Source organism: Cynoglossus semilaevis, chromosome 7 (assembly GCF_000523025.1).
Source record: "Cynoglossus semilaevis isolate Cse_v1.0 chromosome 7, Cse_v1.0, whole genome shotgun sequence".
NCBI lineage: Eukaryota > Metazoa > Chordata > Actinopteri > Pleuronectiformes > Cynoglossidae > Cynoglossus > Cynoglossus semilaevis.
The window spans coordinates 3,570,118-3,586,151 of record NC_024313.1 but is presented as its reverse complement, the minus strand read 5'-3'; the positions used below and the strand labels follow the sequence as shown (position 1 = coordinate 3,586,151).

The 16,034-nt window shown below is 40.1% G+C and overlaps 2 protein-coding genes across 2 annotated transcripts in view; one reads left to right on the top strand and one right to left on the bottom strand.

Annotated features, from left to right (window-relative positions):
• Positions 1 to 1,808, bottom strand: part of il20ra (interleukin 20 receptor, alpha) — a 5,399-nt gene extending 3,591 nt beyond the window's left edge. The window contains exons 1-3 of the mRNA XM_025057045.1: positions 1,178 to 1,808; positions 530 to 653; positions 4 to 148 (exon numbers count right to left, since the gene is read on the bottom strand). Of these exons, the coding sequence (XP_024912813.1) occupies positions 4 to 148; positions 530 to 653; positions 1,178 to 1,226 (318 nt within the window). The 5' untranslated portion in view covers positions 1,227 to 1,808. The remainder of the gene's footprint in view (positions 1 to 3; positions 149 to 529; positions 654 to 1,177) is intronic.
• Positions 1,809 to 2,352: 544 nt separating this feature from the next.
• med23 (mediator complex subunit 23) lies at positions 2,353 to 14,949 on the top strand. Its single transcript, XM_008312891.3, has 30 exons — positions 2,353 to 2,508; positions 2,912 to 2,943; positions 3,074 to 3,161; positions 3,255 to 3,379; positions 3,499 to 3,610; positions 3,725 to 3,823; positions 3,937 to 4,038; positions 4,144 to 4,213; positions 4,348 to 4,460; positions 4,561 to 4,656; positions 8,101 to 8,307; positions 8,448 to 8,591; positions 8,711 to 8,856; positions 8,969 to 9,214; positions 9,302 to 9,444; positions 9,757 to 9,931; positions 10,239 to 10,402; positions 10,555 to 10,679; positions 10,768 to 10,973; positions 11,076 to 11,256; positions 11,359 to 11,529; positions 11,782 to 11,998; positions 12,103 to 12,212; positions 12,335 to 12,461; positions 12,827 to 12,992; positions 13,093 to 13,165; positions 13,259 to 13,473; positions 13,559 to 13,679; positions 13,936 to 14,067; positions 14,358 to 14,949. Exons 1-30 carry the CDS (start codon positions 2,458 to 2,460, stop codon positions 14,646 to 14,648), a joined length of 4,248 nt encoding a protein of 1,415 aa, XP_008311113.1. The 5' UTR covers positions 2,353 to 2,457; the 3' UTR covers positions 14,649 to 14,949.
• Positions 14,950 to 16,034: the final 1,085 nt, after the last annotated feature.

Here is a 16,034-nt window from a genome sequence, read left to right as displayed (position 1 = left end):
CACAGTACGGACTCTGGCATGATATCCCTGCTCTTCATCCCTCGTCTCATTGCTCAGGTCACACCAGCTCCGTGGTATATCAGTGCAGTGCTGCACTTCCCTCCAGTTCACACGTTTCCCTTTATTACCCTGTATTGTGTCTCCATAGCTGTGAAAAGAGAGCACAGCCCCAAAGACATGGTAACTGATCTAGAACCTTACAAACACTGGGATTGTCACACCCTCTCCGCTAACTGCTTCACTCACTGAGGGAACTGGGTTAGGTTTTGCCAGTTATAGGTTATATTAGATTACTTCATATTGTGCAGCTATCCTTTCTTTGGTGAACTCCTTTTTTTTCACAGTTCTGGGATATCCAAAAAATCACAGGTTGTTCTAAAGCTAAGTTTAGTGTTGATAAATGTTGGAAACTAAATCTTTATGGAGTTATGATTTGGTGGATTTTTAGTAGGATAAACAGTGAGAAAACCACCTTCTTTAAAAGATGTACATAAAAAGATGTACATATTTGCATTTTTTTTTCACTAACATGGCATACTGCACTGTGAAGTGGCTCTCCCTTGATGTGCCATTTCCTGCAGTCCACTGTAGAACATTCCTGAAGTTCACCGAGGAGAAGACAACATTGGTAGGGCCGGTAGGAGAGGAAGGCACTGAGGGGAAAAGATGGAAAACATTCAATATGAGCAACTATTTGGAACTTTTGCTGGATGTTTTTCTTTCTTTCTTTCTTTTATTTATTTATTTATTTATTGCAGCCATTGTCTTATTTCAACGATACTTTGTTACTGAACAGTATCCCATTACCTATTGCGCTATTGGCTGTGTACAGCACATATAAAGTTTTAGGAAATGAAAGAATCAAATCTGGTTACATTTTACTTAATCATTTTATGGGTCATCAGGAAAGATAGTTCTATCAGCCACCAGGAAAGGCAAAAAAAAAGTTAACCATCAAATTAAAATAGTTTAATTTTACAGATTTTTGCACCTTATTTTTTTTATTACATTTAGAAGAAATTTGTTAAAATAATAATAGTTAAAACTGTTCCAGACCGCTAGCAACGCATTCATCCGTAATACCTCCGTTGTGCAACGTAATAAGCCGAGGGGCAGAAAGGAGAAAACGACAAACAATTATAATAACGTTAACTACAAAAACAATAAAAATACTTACATGCACAGCTAAAAACCGCCAGGTGCAAAAGAAACAACACCGTCCACATATCTGTGTGCAGTGTTCATGGTTTCTCTACAAACATGGTGTTCCTGCGGCAACAGAGGCACCTGCTCACGTCCACTTGTCGGTCGGCGACAATCGTCTTCTGTCCAATAAGAGTTCAAAAAGTTCAAAAAACATATGAACGGGGTAAAAGATAGAGAGGGGATGGATGTTAACTAAGAGCAGTTAAGTGGTGAAGCCTCGTTGATTTAAAATAAACAAGCTCTGTGCCACACGTTTCCGTGAAAGAGGAAGGAATCTGACCTCACCTGTTTGCGTGTGTAACAGAGAGAGGGAGAGGGAGGAGATATATGGAGAGAGAGAATTAACTTCACCTTAACTTTAACTTCACCTTATACATACATTTGTATTTCACAACTTCCTGGATGCGTAACAGCTGACCTTAATCAAAACACTACAATTTATTATGGGGTAGCTTTACCAATGCAGAACGTATAAAAACACCTCACAAAACAATTAAGATAAAGAAAACAAACTGTAGCAACTTTTTATTGCGCTGTAATAACTTCGACAGTAAGACAAAGCTGTTAACTTTTGTAAACAAATTGAGGAGTTTCTCAATTTTCATCATAATTTCACTACATTAAAAATGAAAGTCTTATATGACCCATTTCTGTAACAATTCTTAATTAAACACAATTAAAATACATTTTACTAAATAATTGGCTTGGCACTATTTAAACTTGTGATCCCTGGTTTGCAGATCCGCTATATTTTAATATTAAATTATTACATCTAACACCATCAAACACCAGATTTTGAAATCTTGTAATTGTTTATTAGTAGTAGTTCTGTATATGAACATTTATTGTCTCCACAGTAATTAAAATACGGCTCTATTAGGGGAAACTCATATATAGAAGAATGTATAATGCTTGAAACTGATTGGAAGTTTTAACTTTAATACACTTTCTTTCTAAACTTAAAGAAATTGACATTAATTTTTCAAAACACACCAAGTTATTTTTAAAAACCCAATTTACCTGTGTAGGAAAAGGACACGAACGAGTTTGATTAAAGACGGCGATGACAAAAGAAACGGAACAGAGATGTTTTAGTCTTTGTTCTCAAGGTAGTCCGGAGTGTTTTTGGTGTTGCACGTCCGGTGGCGCACTGGCTCTTTCCGTTTAGCGTTTTTAGAGAAGCGTCTGCAAGCAGTTGCCGACTTAATTTTGTAATGATTTGCTGATAGTTTAAAAGGTTTTAATCCAAACATGGCGCTTTCAATGGAAACTCAGCTGCAGAGCATCTTTGAAGATGTGGTGGTAATTTGTGCAATTATAAACCGCCTCACAATGTGTTAGCATCTCGTATAGCGATCTCAGATTTTTATTATCCATGAGATGTCTTAGAAAATAAACACTGCCTTAAAACATTCAGAATCTGAATTTAAGCTTTTGCATGGATGTGATTAAGTAAACTAATGTGAGTTTTTACATTGATGATCACAATCCATAGACGATTGCTTCCAAACAATGCAGCATCGAGCCTTGGTGCATTGTTTACAAAACTTTAATGTGGAAAACTGATGTCGATCATACGTCGCCCGAGTGAACTTAGAATATTATATTATCTTAATATCCATAATGTATACACACAAACACACATGAATGTTTATAATAGTTTTTTCGCCACCATTATAATTGTTATGCTTTTCTTCGATTTCAGAAAACAGAAATGATAGAAGAGGCATTTGCAGGGTAAGATAAATGTTCCACACATACTTTCCTAATGCATGTTGCTTAGATTACACCGCTATACTACCATTGTACTATTTGTACTATACAAGTTGATCGTTTAGTAAATTTAATTACTAATTACTACTATTAGGATGTTTATGAACACACCCGAGGATGAGAGGACGAAGCTGATCAGCTGTTTAGGAGCATTCAGACAGTACTGGGGAACACTGCCACAGGTCTGTATTCTGTATATATCCACAAACACAATAATAACAATAATTTATACTATACAACACTAACTCTGTCAAACCATCCACATGTCTCTCAAGGAGTCACATGATCAATGCATACAGTGGATAGTTCGCTTTATTCACAGTAGGCACAGCCCAAGAAGAATCTCCTTCCTCTATGACTGTCTTGCTATGGCTGTGGAGACCAGCCTGTTGCCACCAAGGTAGTGATAAGCTTCCCTGAATTATTGTATATGCATTTGTTATTAATGCTAGAAAAATGTAAATTCTAAAGATATCCAGTTGAGAAGTTTTCTTAATGTTCTTATTTATCGTTTGACAGGATTGTGTGTGTTGCTTTAATAAACTCAGACAGTTTGGAGTGGGAAAGGACTCAGTTGTGGGCATTAACTTTTAGACTGATCCGCAAGATTATTGGAGGGGTGGACTACAAGGTCAGTGGCCTAAGCAGTTGTGCACAACCCAGTCAAATTGTTTTGAGGTGATGTTTTCTAAAGATGATATTATCCCAGGCTGAATGTAAATACCTAAATTCATATATATTTCAGGGAGTCCGGGATCTTTTAAAGCCTGTCTTGGATAAAATACAGACCATTCCTACCACTGTCAGTTCTGCTATAGTCCCACAGCTTTTGGCTGCAAGAGAGGTAAAGTTTTAGTTCAATTTTACTTATTGCCAACTTGTTGTTTTATGATTTTTTTACATTATTATTTCATAGTATTATTATTCAATCTCAGTAATTGTTTGTTCTTATTAAAGGTAGTGGAGTATATTTTGGACAGAAATGCCTGTCTGCTGCCTGCTTACTTTGCCATTACAGAAATCAGAAAACTGTATCCAGAGGGACAGTTGTCACACTGGGTGTGTACTTCTCTTAAGTACTATGTACAGCCTGGGTTTTAATGCAAATAAATGTCTAACACTCTCTCTCTTTCCTCCTTCCTTACACGGTCTCTATTTTTATAGTTACTTGGCAGCTTGATATCTGACTTTGTGGACAGTTTCAGACCCACAGCCAGAATAAACTCCATCTGTGGTAAGAGAAAACACCTAGAAATAAACATACAAAATATTAGTGTCTTTTGGGTGTAACATTTAGGAGGAAAAAAACAAGACGTCTAAACGAACATTTATTAAGCTACTATCAAACTTCTCTTTGTGTGTTTTCAGGGCGATGTAGTCTTTTACCAGTGGTAAATAACAGCGGGGCCATCTGTAACTCCTGGAAGTTGGACCCGACAACTCTTCACTTTCCACTGAAAGGAATGCTGCCTTATGACAAGGTAATGGACATCAATCCATAGATTTGTCAAACTTGTTGGCATTTCCCCTGATACTGTTACAATGTGATTGTGTGTGTGTACATTTTTTTAATGAATACAGGACCTGTTTGAGCCACAGACTGCTTTACTGCGCTATGTGCTAGAACAGCCATACTCCAGAGAGATGGTGTGCAATATGTTGGGACTGAATAAGCAGGTAAAATTGTTTCTGCATCGACTCATTGCCACCAAAGTACATTAAACCATCTGCTTGAAGTTGCATTTCACTTTCATTTAATCCCTTTTGTTTGTTTTTTTTTATTTTCTTGGCCAAATCATAATCCCTACTTGCTCCTAATTAAGCGTTTAGCAGTTGCATTCCTCTTTGTACTCTTCCTTTTCTTTGGTTCATTTTCCTTGTATTATGTCAGTGCTCAATATATTCTTTTATTATTTCATTACCAATCCTGTCCACCTTTCACCTAAAGTCCTTGATATTGTTGCATGGTAGCAACGTTCCTTATTATGTCGTTTGTAAAACAAACCAATGCTGTGAGGCTTGACCCACATGCACTGGTGTAAGTAGGCTTTGTAGTCTTCATAAAGAATCCACCTTGCATAGTTGAATTGACTGAGTTGAGGCCAACTCAGCTGAACCAACAGCGACATTTTAGTCACCACTTTTTCTCTCTGTCCCTTCTTTTTCTTCTTCTCTTTCTTTTTTTTCCCTATTGGTTTCTCTTTCTTTTTGTGTCCTCCGGTTGTGTGTTGTCTTTGTCTGTCTTTCTGCCATGCGCTCTCTAGACTCTGAACATTGCCCAGGTATGTCGTTGTTCCTCTTTCTGGTCACCTGATCTTCCAAATAACTCACCCATTGGCCACTGAGCTTTTTAGAAGCGCACTGATGTCCTAGGCATCGGATTGCAGATGAAAAAGTCAAGAAAAAAATTCAAATGGAATAGAGGAAAATGCCACAGAGCTTGAAATGGTCTCAGCAGGACATTACAGTGATATACCAGCCCTAGATACTGACAAGACATGCAGACAAATAAGTAAATGTATAAAAGTAAGCATTGGTAGGTAGATTAAACATGAAGATTATTGATCCACTATTTATTTCTTTTATATTTGGAGTAAATGAACCTGCATACTATCCAACTTTGTCTCTTTAATCTGTTCTATAACCATACAATGGTTCAACTTGGTTCATCTTGATGGTGATGGAGTCGTCTCTGGGCTTTTCAGCAGGCTTTTATTAGACATTGTTTTAAGTTCACTTACAGTTGATTTTGTTTGGCTTCATTTGTAAATTTAAACCCTGCTGTTGACATTTCAAGTCCTGCTGTGCTGCATGTGTGGATGTCATTGGTCTGCCTGTTTTCAGTGAGGTCTTCCTGTGTTTGACCGAATGCTGCAGCATTCTGCTGCACTGACCTGGGCAAAAATCAACAGTTTTGGTAAAATATGTTGTTCATTTGGGCAGATGGACAAAGGGAAGAAGATAATGTCTGCCCCACGTGTTATCTTTTATTAGCTAAGATCTACCCAGACTGCAGTGTTAATATGATAATTATGAGTGCATATTGTGAAGCCAGATATATAGTGCAATATAAAGGTCATACATTTAAAGATGAACAATGAATCCTCTCCAGTCTGGTTGGATGTTGTTTGCAGTGAAATGTAAGTCCTTGAAGCACACTCAATGACATAATAAATGATGGATTATTAAAATAACCCCTAGATTTACTCTGTATCTGTAGTGTAGTGTTTTGCCCAGGTCAGTTAATGTGTGAATCTGATTGACTGTCTGACTGACAAAGGGGACTCTGACTTGTGTTGCATGACCACTACTGGTTCATGATGCGCATTAAGGAAAGACGGCAAAGAGGCAGTAAGGTCCTTGGTTTGTTTTGGATTTTCCCTTGTGTTTTGTTTACATTAACTTTAAACACACCTTTTGCAATTTAAATAACATTAACAGCACCTCTTTTGAATTTGATAATTTTACACGGTCATCATGATGATCTCTCACGGCACAGTCATGTTCCCTGGCACAACGGTTGGGAATCACTGTGCTAAGCCATACAAGGCTGTGTAAACATGGTATCAGTACCGACTAACTAAACAATGGTTGATTGTGTTGTGCTTTGTCACTGGAACATTGTTAAGAATCTGTTGTGAAAAAAGCAAATTTGTCTTTCTTGACATGCTGGTAATATTTTAACTTTGTTGTGAACATACAGTAGTTCTCCTCATTGGGCTGCTAGTATTGAGATATTAAGTATATGAATTATACACTAGTAATAAGGCTTGGTATGTTGTACCTGATGGGTGGAGATGCAGCTGGTGGTTGATTTCTTTGATGATTCCTGCGTTTCTGTCTCTTTTTCTTTCTCTCTCTCTTGTCTTTTTATTTCTTTATTTCTGTGTCAACCAGTGTGAGGGGAGAGGGTGGGGGGTGGAAAGAGGCAGAAGAAAGGGGTTGGAAGTCTTATGGTTTTACAATTTTCCTCCTCTTCTCTATCACACCGCCTCACAAATGCCCCGTACCTGTTAGCCTGCATGCAGGGATGTGTTGCACCGTTTGGTTCCGTTTGATGGTTGATGCTTGTGCTGTCTTTTTCTTTTCCATTATGCACCTTTTAGTCGTTCTTCTGTTGGTTGTTCTGTCCCGGCTGTGATTTGCTGTAGTTGTAAGATCGTCACCCTCCTAAATCCTACAATGCAGAAACCCTCTCTCCTGCTCTGTCTCTTAACAGTTGAGGTTTTTTACATTTTAACAATTAATGGGCAAAATTCCACAGGAACTCAGTCACCTCATTAGTTGGTGTCATGGTTCATGACAAACTCTTCCTACCATCACCCGTTTCTCCCTTTCCCCTACCAATAAGTATAACCACCTCTCCCCGCTTCTTCTCCTTCATCCCCTCCCCCCCTTTTTCTGTTGTTTTCCATATTTATCTCAAAATGTTTTTGAATTTAAATTGACAACAAACCTGGTTAATATGCCTGGTGTTTATACATTTTGTAGTAATGTAATTGTGTCCTGACATTGAACCTTTGTGCTTAATTAAATTAAGTATAGCTTTGATGAGGTTATTGTCCAGATCCAAGAATCAGCTTTACAAGTTGTCTCATTATTTGTGTTGATTTGATTTGACTCATATTGACAGTGTTGTGACTGAATCAGTCACTCTGTATAAACTACACCTGGGACAAATTTGAAAGGCAGTACAGGATGAATTCTTGATGAATATTTGTGGGCGTTTATCTGAAACACTACACATTGCATTACAGAATGAAAAGGTTTCCATTTAGAGATGATGCCAAAAGCAATCGTCTGACAGAAGCAGGAGAGGGAGATTCAGTCCTGCATGTGGGAAGGGAAGAGTTTCACAAGTCAACTTTTAATCTGCAGCATTATCTATGAATATCATGTGTGTCCTGAAATGGATTAGGCTGTAGAAGATGAAAACAAAAATGGCATTGACATTAAACTTGTCTTGTGTTCTCCCTCCCTCTGCCTGTCTCTCTTCTCACCTCTTCCCACTGTCCCCACTCCCTCTGTCTCTATCAAATGTTTTCCTCTTTTCTCTGTTTAACCTCCTGTCCCTCCTTCCTCCTGTCTTTATCCTTTAACTCTTCGCTCCTCCACCACTAGCATAAACAACGATGCCCAGTGTTAGAGGAGCAGCTGGTGGATTTGGTGGTGTATGCCATGGAGCGCTCCGAAAATGAGGAGCACTTTGATGCTGATGTCGGAGGAACAAGTCAACTGCTGTGGCAGCACCTCTCCTCCCAGCTCATCTTTTTCGTGCTGTTTCAGTTTGCCAGCTTCCCACACATGGTGCTGTCACTGCATCAAAAGGTGAGGGTGTTGATAAAATGAGGCATCAGTAGGACAGAGACAAATTGAAATATTGACTAGCAGTAGCAGTAGAAATGTAGCAGGTCTGCTGTTACATTTATTCACGTCTTTTCTTCTTTCTGTGATTTATTTGTTTGCAGCTTGCAGGAAGAGGTCTCATCAAGGGTAGAGATCATCTGATGTGGGTACTTTTACAGTTCATATCAGGAAGTATTCAAAAGAACGCCCTGGCCGACTTCCTGCCTGTGATGAAGCTGTTCGACCTGCTCTACCCAGAAAAAGAGGTGCACAGCCATTCGCAATTGATTTAATTAGTCTTTTTTTTTTCAGTCATTATAATTTTCTCTGGCAGTAGTATAGATGTTATTGTTAAGAGTAATTTTTTTTAATTTCTTCATCTCAGTGCATCCCAGTTCCTGACATCAACAAACCGCAGTCAACTCATTCCTTTGCCATGACCTGCATCTGGATCCACCTTAACCGCAAAGCTCAGAATGACAATTCCAAACTCCAGATACCCATACCACACTCTCTGAAGCTACACCACGAGTATGTACTGTAGTATTCCTCACCGCCTCCTTAAAAAACAAGTGCTCGTGACACTGCAATAAGATCTGCTGTCTTGCTTAAAGAGTCCACTTTCGCACTTCCTGTCTCAAAGGTTTCTCCAGCAGTCGCTGCGTAACAAGACTCTGGGCATGTCTGACTACAAGATCGCACTTCTGTGCAATGCTTACAGCACAAACTCTGAGTGCTTCACTCTGCCAATGGGTGTTCTAGTGGAGACCATCTACGGCAACGGATCTATGAGGATCAACCTGCCTGGCACCAACTGCATGGCATCAGGATCCATCACCCCACTGCCCATGAACCTGCTGGATTCTCTCACTGTACACGCAAAAATGAGGTAGGAAATGCTAAAAGAGACAGAGTATTAAATGCTAAACCACGTTAATGTTTTTCTCTTTGTAAATTTCCCTCTGTGCGTCTCCAGTCTGATCCACAGCATCGCCACACGAGTCATCAAGTTGGCTCATGCCAAATCCAGCCATGCTCTGGCACCTGCACTGGTGGAAACTTACAGCAGACTGTTGGTCTACATGGAGATTGAGTCACTGGGCATCAAAGGGTTCATAAGTCAGTACTTTGAATTCAGCCATCACTTCTACCAGATGATACTGGAGAAAACAGTTTACTTTAATTTTAGACAATTGCTATGTCAATTAGAAGGGTTGTCATTCTAACCATACATAAACATTTTAATCTGACTAATGTTTTACTTTGTCCAGGAGTCTGAATAATAATGAAAACCAGTTGAATTTGGTCTCAATGCGATCAATGCATCTATATGTTTGTGCATCTTTCTAAATAAAAAAACAATACATTAAGCCAGTTGTAAATACCAAAACATGAATTCTCGCTCTAATCTTTTTAATTCTCTCGTCTTAGGCCAGTTGTTGCCCAATGTATTTAAGTGTCATGCCTGGGGAATCCTTCACACTCTCCTAGAGATGTTCAGCTACAGAATGCACCACATCCAGCCACACTACAGAGTCCAGCTGCTCAGTCACCTGCACAGTCTGGCTGCAGTGTCACAGACCAACCAGAATCAGCTGCATCTATGGTATTTGCTCTGTGTGTCGTCATAGAATTTGTTCAGTTGCTGTAACAAACAGTGTGTTGCACTTAAACTGGTCTTAAAAAAAATATTTTTATAGGTGCAGTAAAACGTAAACTGAGAAGCTGAGAACTGCCACACGTTTGTCTTGTTTATAAAATCACTGCTTTCATTAATGTCTCACTTTACGCTTGACTTCCATAAAATATCCTGCAGGGATTTTTGGTTTGTTTGTTTTTATTAACTCTGCCACTTTAACACTCCATCTAAAGAATAATTGGTCTCTCACCCGTTGTCTTTTCTCTATGTCTAGTGTCGAGAGCACTGCTCTGCGTCTGATCACAGCACTTGGCAGCTCAGAAGTACAACCACAGTTCACCCGCTTCCTTAATGACCCCAAGACAGTTCTGTCAGCTGAGTCTGAGGAACTGAACCGGGCCTTGATCCTCACGCTGGCCAGAGCCACGCACGTCACTGGTAGTTGTCACTCTCGATTGCCTGTGTTTCTCTATTTTAAGTTGTTTTTTTTGACAAATATATTTGTACATTTATTTTCTCTGATTACTCAGTTAATGCTTTCATTTCTATTTTGTTCCTCTGCTAAAACCCCTCTTTGTCCATGTATTCAGATTTTTTCACTGGGTCTGACTCCATCCACGGCACGTGGTGTAAAGACATTCTCCAGACCATCATGACATTCACACCACATAATTGGGCCTCACACACTCTGTCCTGCTTTCCCGCTCCACTGCAGGTGCACACGTACTCTCTGTGCAATAAACAACAGACAAAAGCCTGACTATGATTTGTAATAACAAATGTAAAATCCTCTCTTTTTTTAGGCCTTCTTCAAGCAGAACAATGTTCCACAGGAGTCTCGTTTTAACCTGAAGAAGAACGTGGAGGAGGAGTACAGGAAGTGGAAATCCATGGCCAATGAGAATGACATCATCACTCACTTCTCCATGCAAGGCTCCCCTCCACTCTTCCTGTGCCTGCTGTGGAAGATGCTGCTGGAGACGGATCACATCAACCAGATAGGCTTCAGGTGAGCGAACATGAATTCCTTTTATTGTGTGCATGTCATTTGCAGCCATATAAGTACGGATGTGTTCTGGTGTGGCGTCTCACTGGAGCCCTTGTCTTTTAGGGTTTTGGAGGGAATAGGGGCTCGTGCACTTGTGGCCCACGTGCGTACATTTGCAGACTTCCTCGTCTATGAGTTCTCAACCTCAGCCGGTGGACAGCAGCTCAACAAGTGCATTGAAATCCTCAATGACATGGTCTGGAAGTACAACATAGTGACTCTGGACAGACTCATTCTGTGTTTGGTAAGACAAAACCTGAACACAGATTAAGTAGTTTGCTTTTCATTCCTGTTCATCAGACCAGTCGTGTGAGACCTTCTACTTCTCTCCTTCTCCTCCCTCCAGGCCATGCGTAGCCATGAGGGCAATGAGGCTCAGGTTTGTTACTTCATAATTCAGCTGCTGCTGCTGAAACCAAACGACTTCAGGAACAGAGTAAACGATTTCGTCAAGGAGAACTCTCCTGAGCACTGGCTGCAGAGTGACTGGCACACCAAGCACATGAACTACCACAAGGTATAATGCTACTAAGTCACAACATAAGACAGCGCCTCCTTTGTTGGTAGAACTATTATCAAGCTCACCACCCCTAATTAATGGGAAGGTTAAGTTTAAACCTTATTGATCCCACACTGGGGAAATTGACCCACTACTTTAGAACAATCAGTTGACACAAAAAGACAAGTATGATTAAAAAAAGAAGAAGAAACTCATATTTATACAGTCGAAGATTTACCTGATGAAAGCGTTCTGTCGATCTCCTGCCAGAAATACCCAGAGAAGTTGTACTTTGAGGGTCTCGCAGACCAAGTCAACCCTCCCATGCAGCTTCAGCCTCAGTACATGCCAATCTACTTTGGCAACGTGTGCCTACGTTTCCTGCCTGTCTTTGACATCGTTATCCATCGATTCCTGGAGCTTCTTCCTGTGTCCAAGTCTCTGGAAACGCTGCTGGACCATCTGGGAGGGTTGTATAAGTTCCACGGTGAGTCAGGGCTACTACAAAGAACTGATGCGTTGGTGAAATATAACTGTGAGCTGAAAGTCAAAAATGAACATGGCCACATGCTGAAATGTCTCTCCTTTCAGACCGACCAGTCACATATTTGTACAACACACTGCACTACTATGAACGACACCTGAGAGACAGAACCAACCTGAAGAGAAAACTAGTTCATGCCATCATGTCTTCTTTAAAGGTTTGGAGATGATACTGTAATTTCTTTTTCTTCTTGGATATTTATGCAATTTCTATCTTTCATATATTATTAAAATAATATGCTGTTACCGTCTTATGTCACTCCATCATCTATTCTTTTAGGATAATCGTAGTCCAGGCTGGTGCCTCAGTGAGACCTATCTGAAGTTTGGTATGAACCCCAGAGAGGACAACGTGTGGATCCCCGATGACACCTACTACTGCAAGCTCATTGGACGCCTCGTGGACAATATCCTTCATTACTCTCAAGTTGACCTTTGGTTAATGCTTTTGTCACTGCCCTACTTATCAAGACAGAACAAAGAGAATCCCAGTTCTCCTGGGAACCAGAATATTTTAGTTACCTCACAGACGATGTCTCTCCTCTGTATTTGAAGCACACTTTGTCTTAACCTGTCAGTAATTGTTTGAAAGTAAAATCTAACTCAGTTAACTCATCCAGTTGTAATTATATGTCTGGCTCCTGATGTACTGACAGGAACAGAGTGTTGGTTCCAACCATTGAACTTGTATTTGAAACAGTGACATCTACCACTTTGTTGTCACTGGTTGTTTTTTTGTTTTTTTTTGTCTCACTCCTTAACTCTTTATCACCCATGGCGGGGAAATCTCCTGGTCCTTTTCCAACATGTGACTGGAGGTTCAACGAGTTCCCTAACCCAGCAGCCCACGCTCTGCACGTCACCTGCGTGGAGCTGATGGCTTTAGCCGTGCCAGGAAAAGACGTGGGCAACGCTCTGCTCAATGTTGTGCTGAAGAGGTACGACCAAACTAAAACAGCATCACGTCAATATGTTTTTTTGGTTGCCGAGAGAAAACACTGAATAATTAATCAATCATTTTTACTTTTACCCTTTTAGCCAACCTTTGGTTCCCAGAGAGAACATTACAGCCTGGATGAACGCCATTGGACTTGTGATCACTGCACTTCCAGTAAGAAGACAAGACACTCACAGATACCTTAAGGGACACAGTTAAGTATGTGATCAAGTCTAATTATGACCTTCTCTGCTCTCCCGTCTCCAGGAGCCTTACTGGATCGTTCTGCACGACCGCATTGTCTCCGTGCTAGGTTCTCCAGCTCTGACATCAGAGACGGAGTGGGCGGGTTATCCCTTTGCTCTGCTGGATTTTACAGCCTGCCACCAGAGCTACAGTGAGATGAACTGCAGTTACGTCTTGGCGCTGGCACACGCCATCTGGCATCACTCATCCATCGGGCAGATGTCACTGATTCCTAAGTACATCAAACTCCCTCTTGTTATTCTTGATTCTGTCATGTCATATGTTTGACCCTTATATTTGTACGTGTTTGTATTTGTAAAGATTCCTGTCAGAGACTCTGAAGCCCATCGTTCAGACAGAGTTTCAGTTACTCTACGTGTATCACCTGGTGGGACCGTTTCTGCAACGCTTCCAGCAGGAAAGGACAAGATGCATGTTGGAGGTAGAGAATATCCAACCGTGTAACTCTGGGCTATGAACTGTCGTAGTATTTGTTGTCTTAAGGCTGTGTTTTTGTAGTGCAGGGATTTAACAGTGTTGGTGACTCCCTTATACACCTCAACATACATTACCTTTCAAGCACATACCTAAACACAAACACACAGAAATGTTGGTCTTACAGTGGTCTGGCGACTTATTGGATGTTTCTGTTGGTGTTTGTTAAAATGTTGTCCTGTGTAATTTGCCCAAAATATTAGATTGGTGTTGCCTTCTATGAGATGCTCCAGGCTGTTGACCAACATTGTCAACATCTCAGCTACATGGACCCAATCTGTGACTTTCTCTATCACATCAAATACATGTACACTGGGGACAGTGTGAAGGAGCAGGTAGGATGTCCACTCCGTTTCATAATAGCAGTGTGTTTATATTATTTATTTACACAATGTTTTATCACAATAATGACTAAACACAGCTGATAAAATCACTAAAAAAATACGAAGGATAAGGTATGTCTTTCTGTGAGGGTGAAAACAAGTCAAAAATAAAAACTAAATTTATCAAAGAAAAACATAACCAAACATAGCTACATTTTTAGCAAAAAAAGGTTAACAGTTAGCGGTAAGGAAACTGTTGTCTTTCTGACTGTATTTTTTCATCTGTTTCCGTCTGACTCCAGGTTGAAAAAATCATCATGACACTTCGTCCAGCCATGAAGCTTCGTCTGCGCTTCATCACACACAGCAGCCTCATCGAGACTTCAGCCACAGCCTCAGCCGCGGCCTCCTCATCCACAGCTTCATCCTCCTCCTGCTCCTCCACGCCACAGCCTCCGCCCGCCTCCCTCTCATCGTCCTCCTCTGCTGTTGCTGTTGCTGCAGCTGCAGCTGCTGCCGCTGCTGCTGCTGCTGCTGCTGCCGCTGCGGCTGCTTCACCCTCCTCCACACAACACACACACACGCCCATGTAGACGTACTGCAAACATTTTTGGTTTTAAAACAAGGATCTTGGGAGGCTGCTTGTTTGTCTGTATCATTCAAGTTAGGTCAACTTAGAAAAATGTTAAAATGGAAATTAAAAAAAAAAGATTTGCTCATTAAAATGATTTTGAAATGGGAAGAGTTGTTGTACAAAATAATTAGAATCATTTTTAGGAAACAAGACTAAGAAATACTGTATGTTTCTTGGTCGTTTTTTATATTTCTGTTTGTAGTCATATTTATATTGTATGTTATTATTAAAATAAAAGAAATTGAATATCAATATGTCAACCTTTGTGTCATTTTATTTTGTGACTTTATTGACCCTGATTACTAATGATGAACTACTTGGAAGAACTCTCTGTTTTCCATTCTAACTAAACATTTTTCTTGGTTTCATAATCATGGTTAATATCATGACCCAGTTTCTACAAACAGAATGCCTTGGGGGAACAACCATCAAGCATATGCCTCTATCTCACCCTTTCCCTGCTTCCCTCACTGTTAAACCTGTTAAACATGTCCTCCCTTGCTACGTACAAGTTTGGAGTTTTCTACTTTTTCTGGCACGAGCAGGGGTCGGTAGACATTTTTGTTTAACTCCAATTTTTCTTATGCACAGAAACCAAGCCTGAGAATAAGCTGGCCTCCTCAGATTTTTCTTCCCTGTCTGTTCGAGGGTCCTCACAATCTTCTATTTAATTTGCTGAGATAGTGAGGGTCTGCCTCACAATGCTTCACACCTTGGCAATGAACTTGATCTGGGAGTCTCGCCATTTTACAATTATCACAAATATCACTTAAAAAAGCACATACATCAAACACCTTTGTTACTCTTTATATTGTAGCTCATTAAGAATATTAACTCATTTTAGGCTGAATTTATAAATAAAACAACGTTTCATGAGTTATTTATATAACTGTGTTCCTACGCTAAACTGCCCTCGTGGAACATGAATAAAACAGATGTGTGGCTGAATATTTAAGCCAATAGGATATCCTTCGATAGAAGAAAAGCGAATTTAAAAAATAAAATAACGATATAAATTCATGCAACTTTTTCACATGCATCAACGTTTTAGTGACTTTGCTAAAAAAATATTTTTTTTACTACAAAGCGAGTGTTTAAACGAAGTGCGTTCTTTTCGCTGTTCTTCTATCGAAAGATATCTATTTTATGTTCCACGAGGGCAGTTTAGCGTAGGAACACATGTATGTAATCTTGTCTGGTAATGCGGTCGGTTGTTCGGTTTAGCTCCGCCAACAACAAGGTCCGGCCATTAGGTTGTATGCACGATTCGCCCTACGGTGGCGCAAACGTCCAACTGCATATATACATCAACTTCCGTCCAAAACGTTGATGGGTGTAATTGCTC

Excerpts from the sequence above, each read along its gene's own strand:
- med23 (XM_008312891.3), top strand. The coding sequence starts at position 2,458 with ATGGCGCTTTCAATGGAAACTCAGCTGCAGAGCATCTTTGAAGATGTG. Across the intron at positions 2,944-3,073 it reads ATAGAAGAGGCATTTGCAGG|GATGTTTATGAACACACCCG; the intron begins GTAAGATAAATG and ends TACTACTATTAG. Across the intron at positions 4,461-4,560 it reads GAATGCTGCCTTATGACAAG|GACCTGTTTGAGCCACAGAC; the intron begins GTAATGGACATC and ends TAATGAATACAG.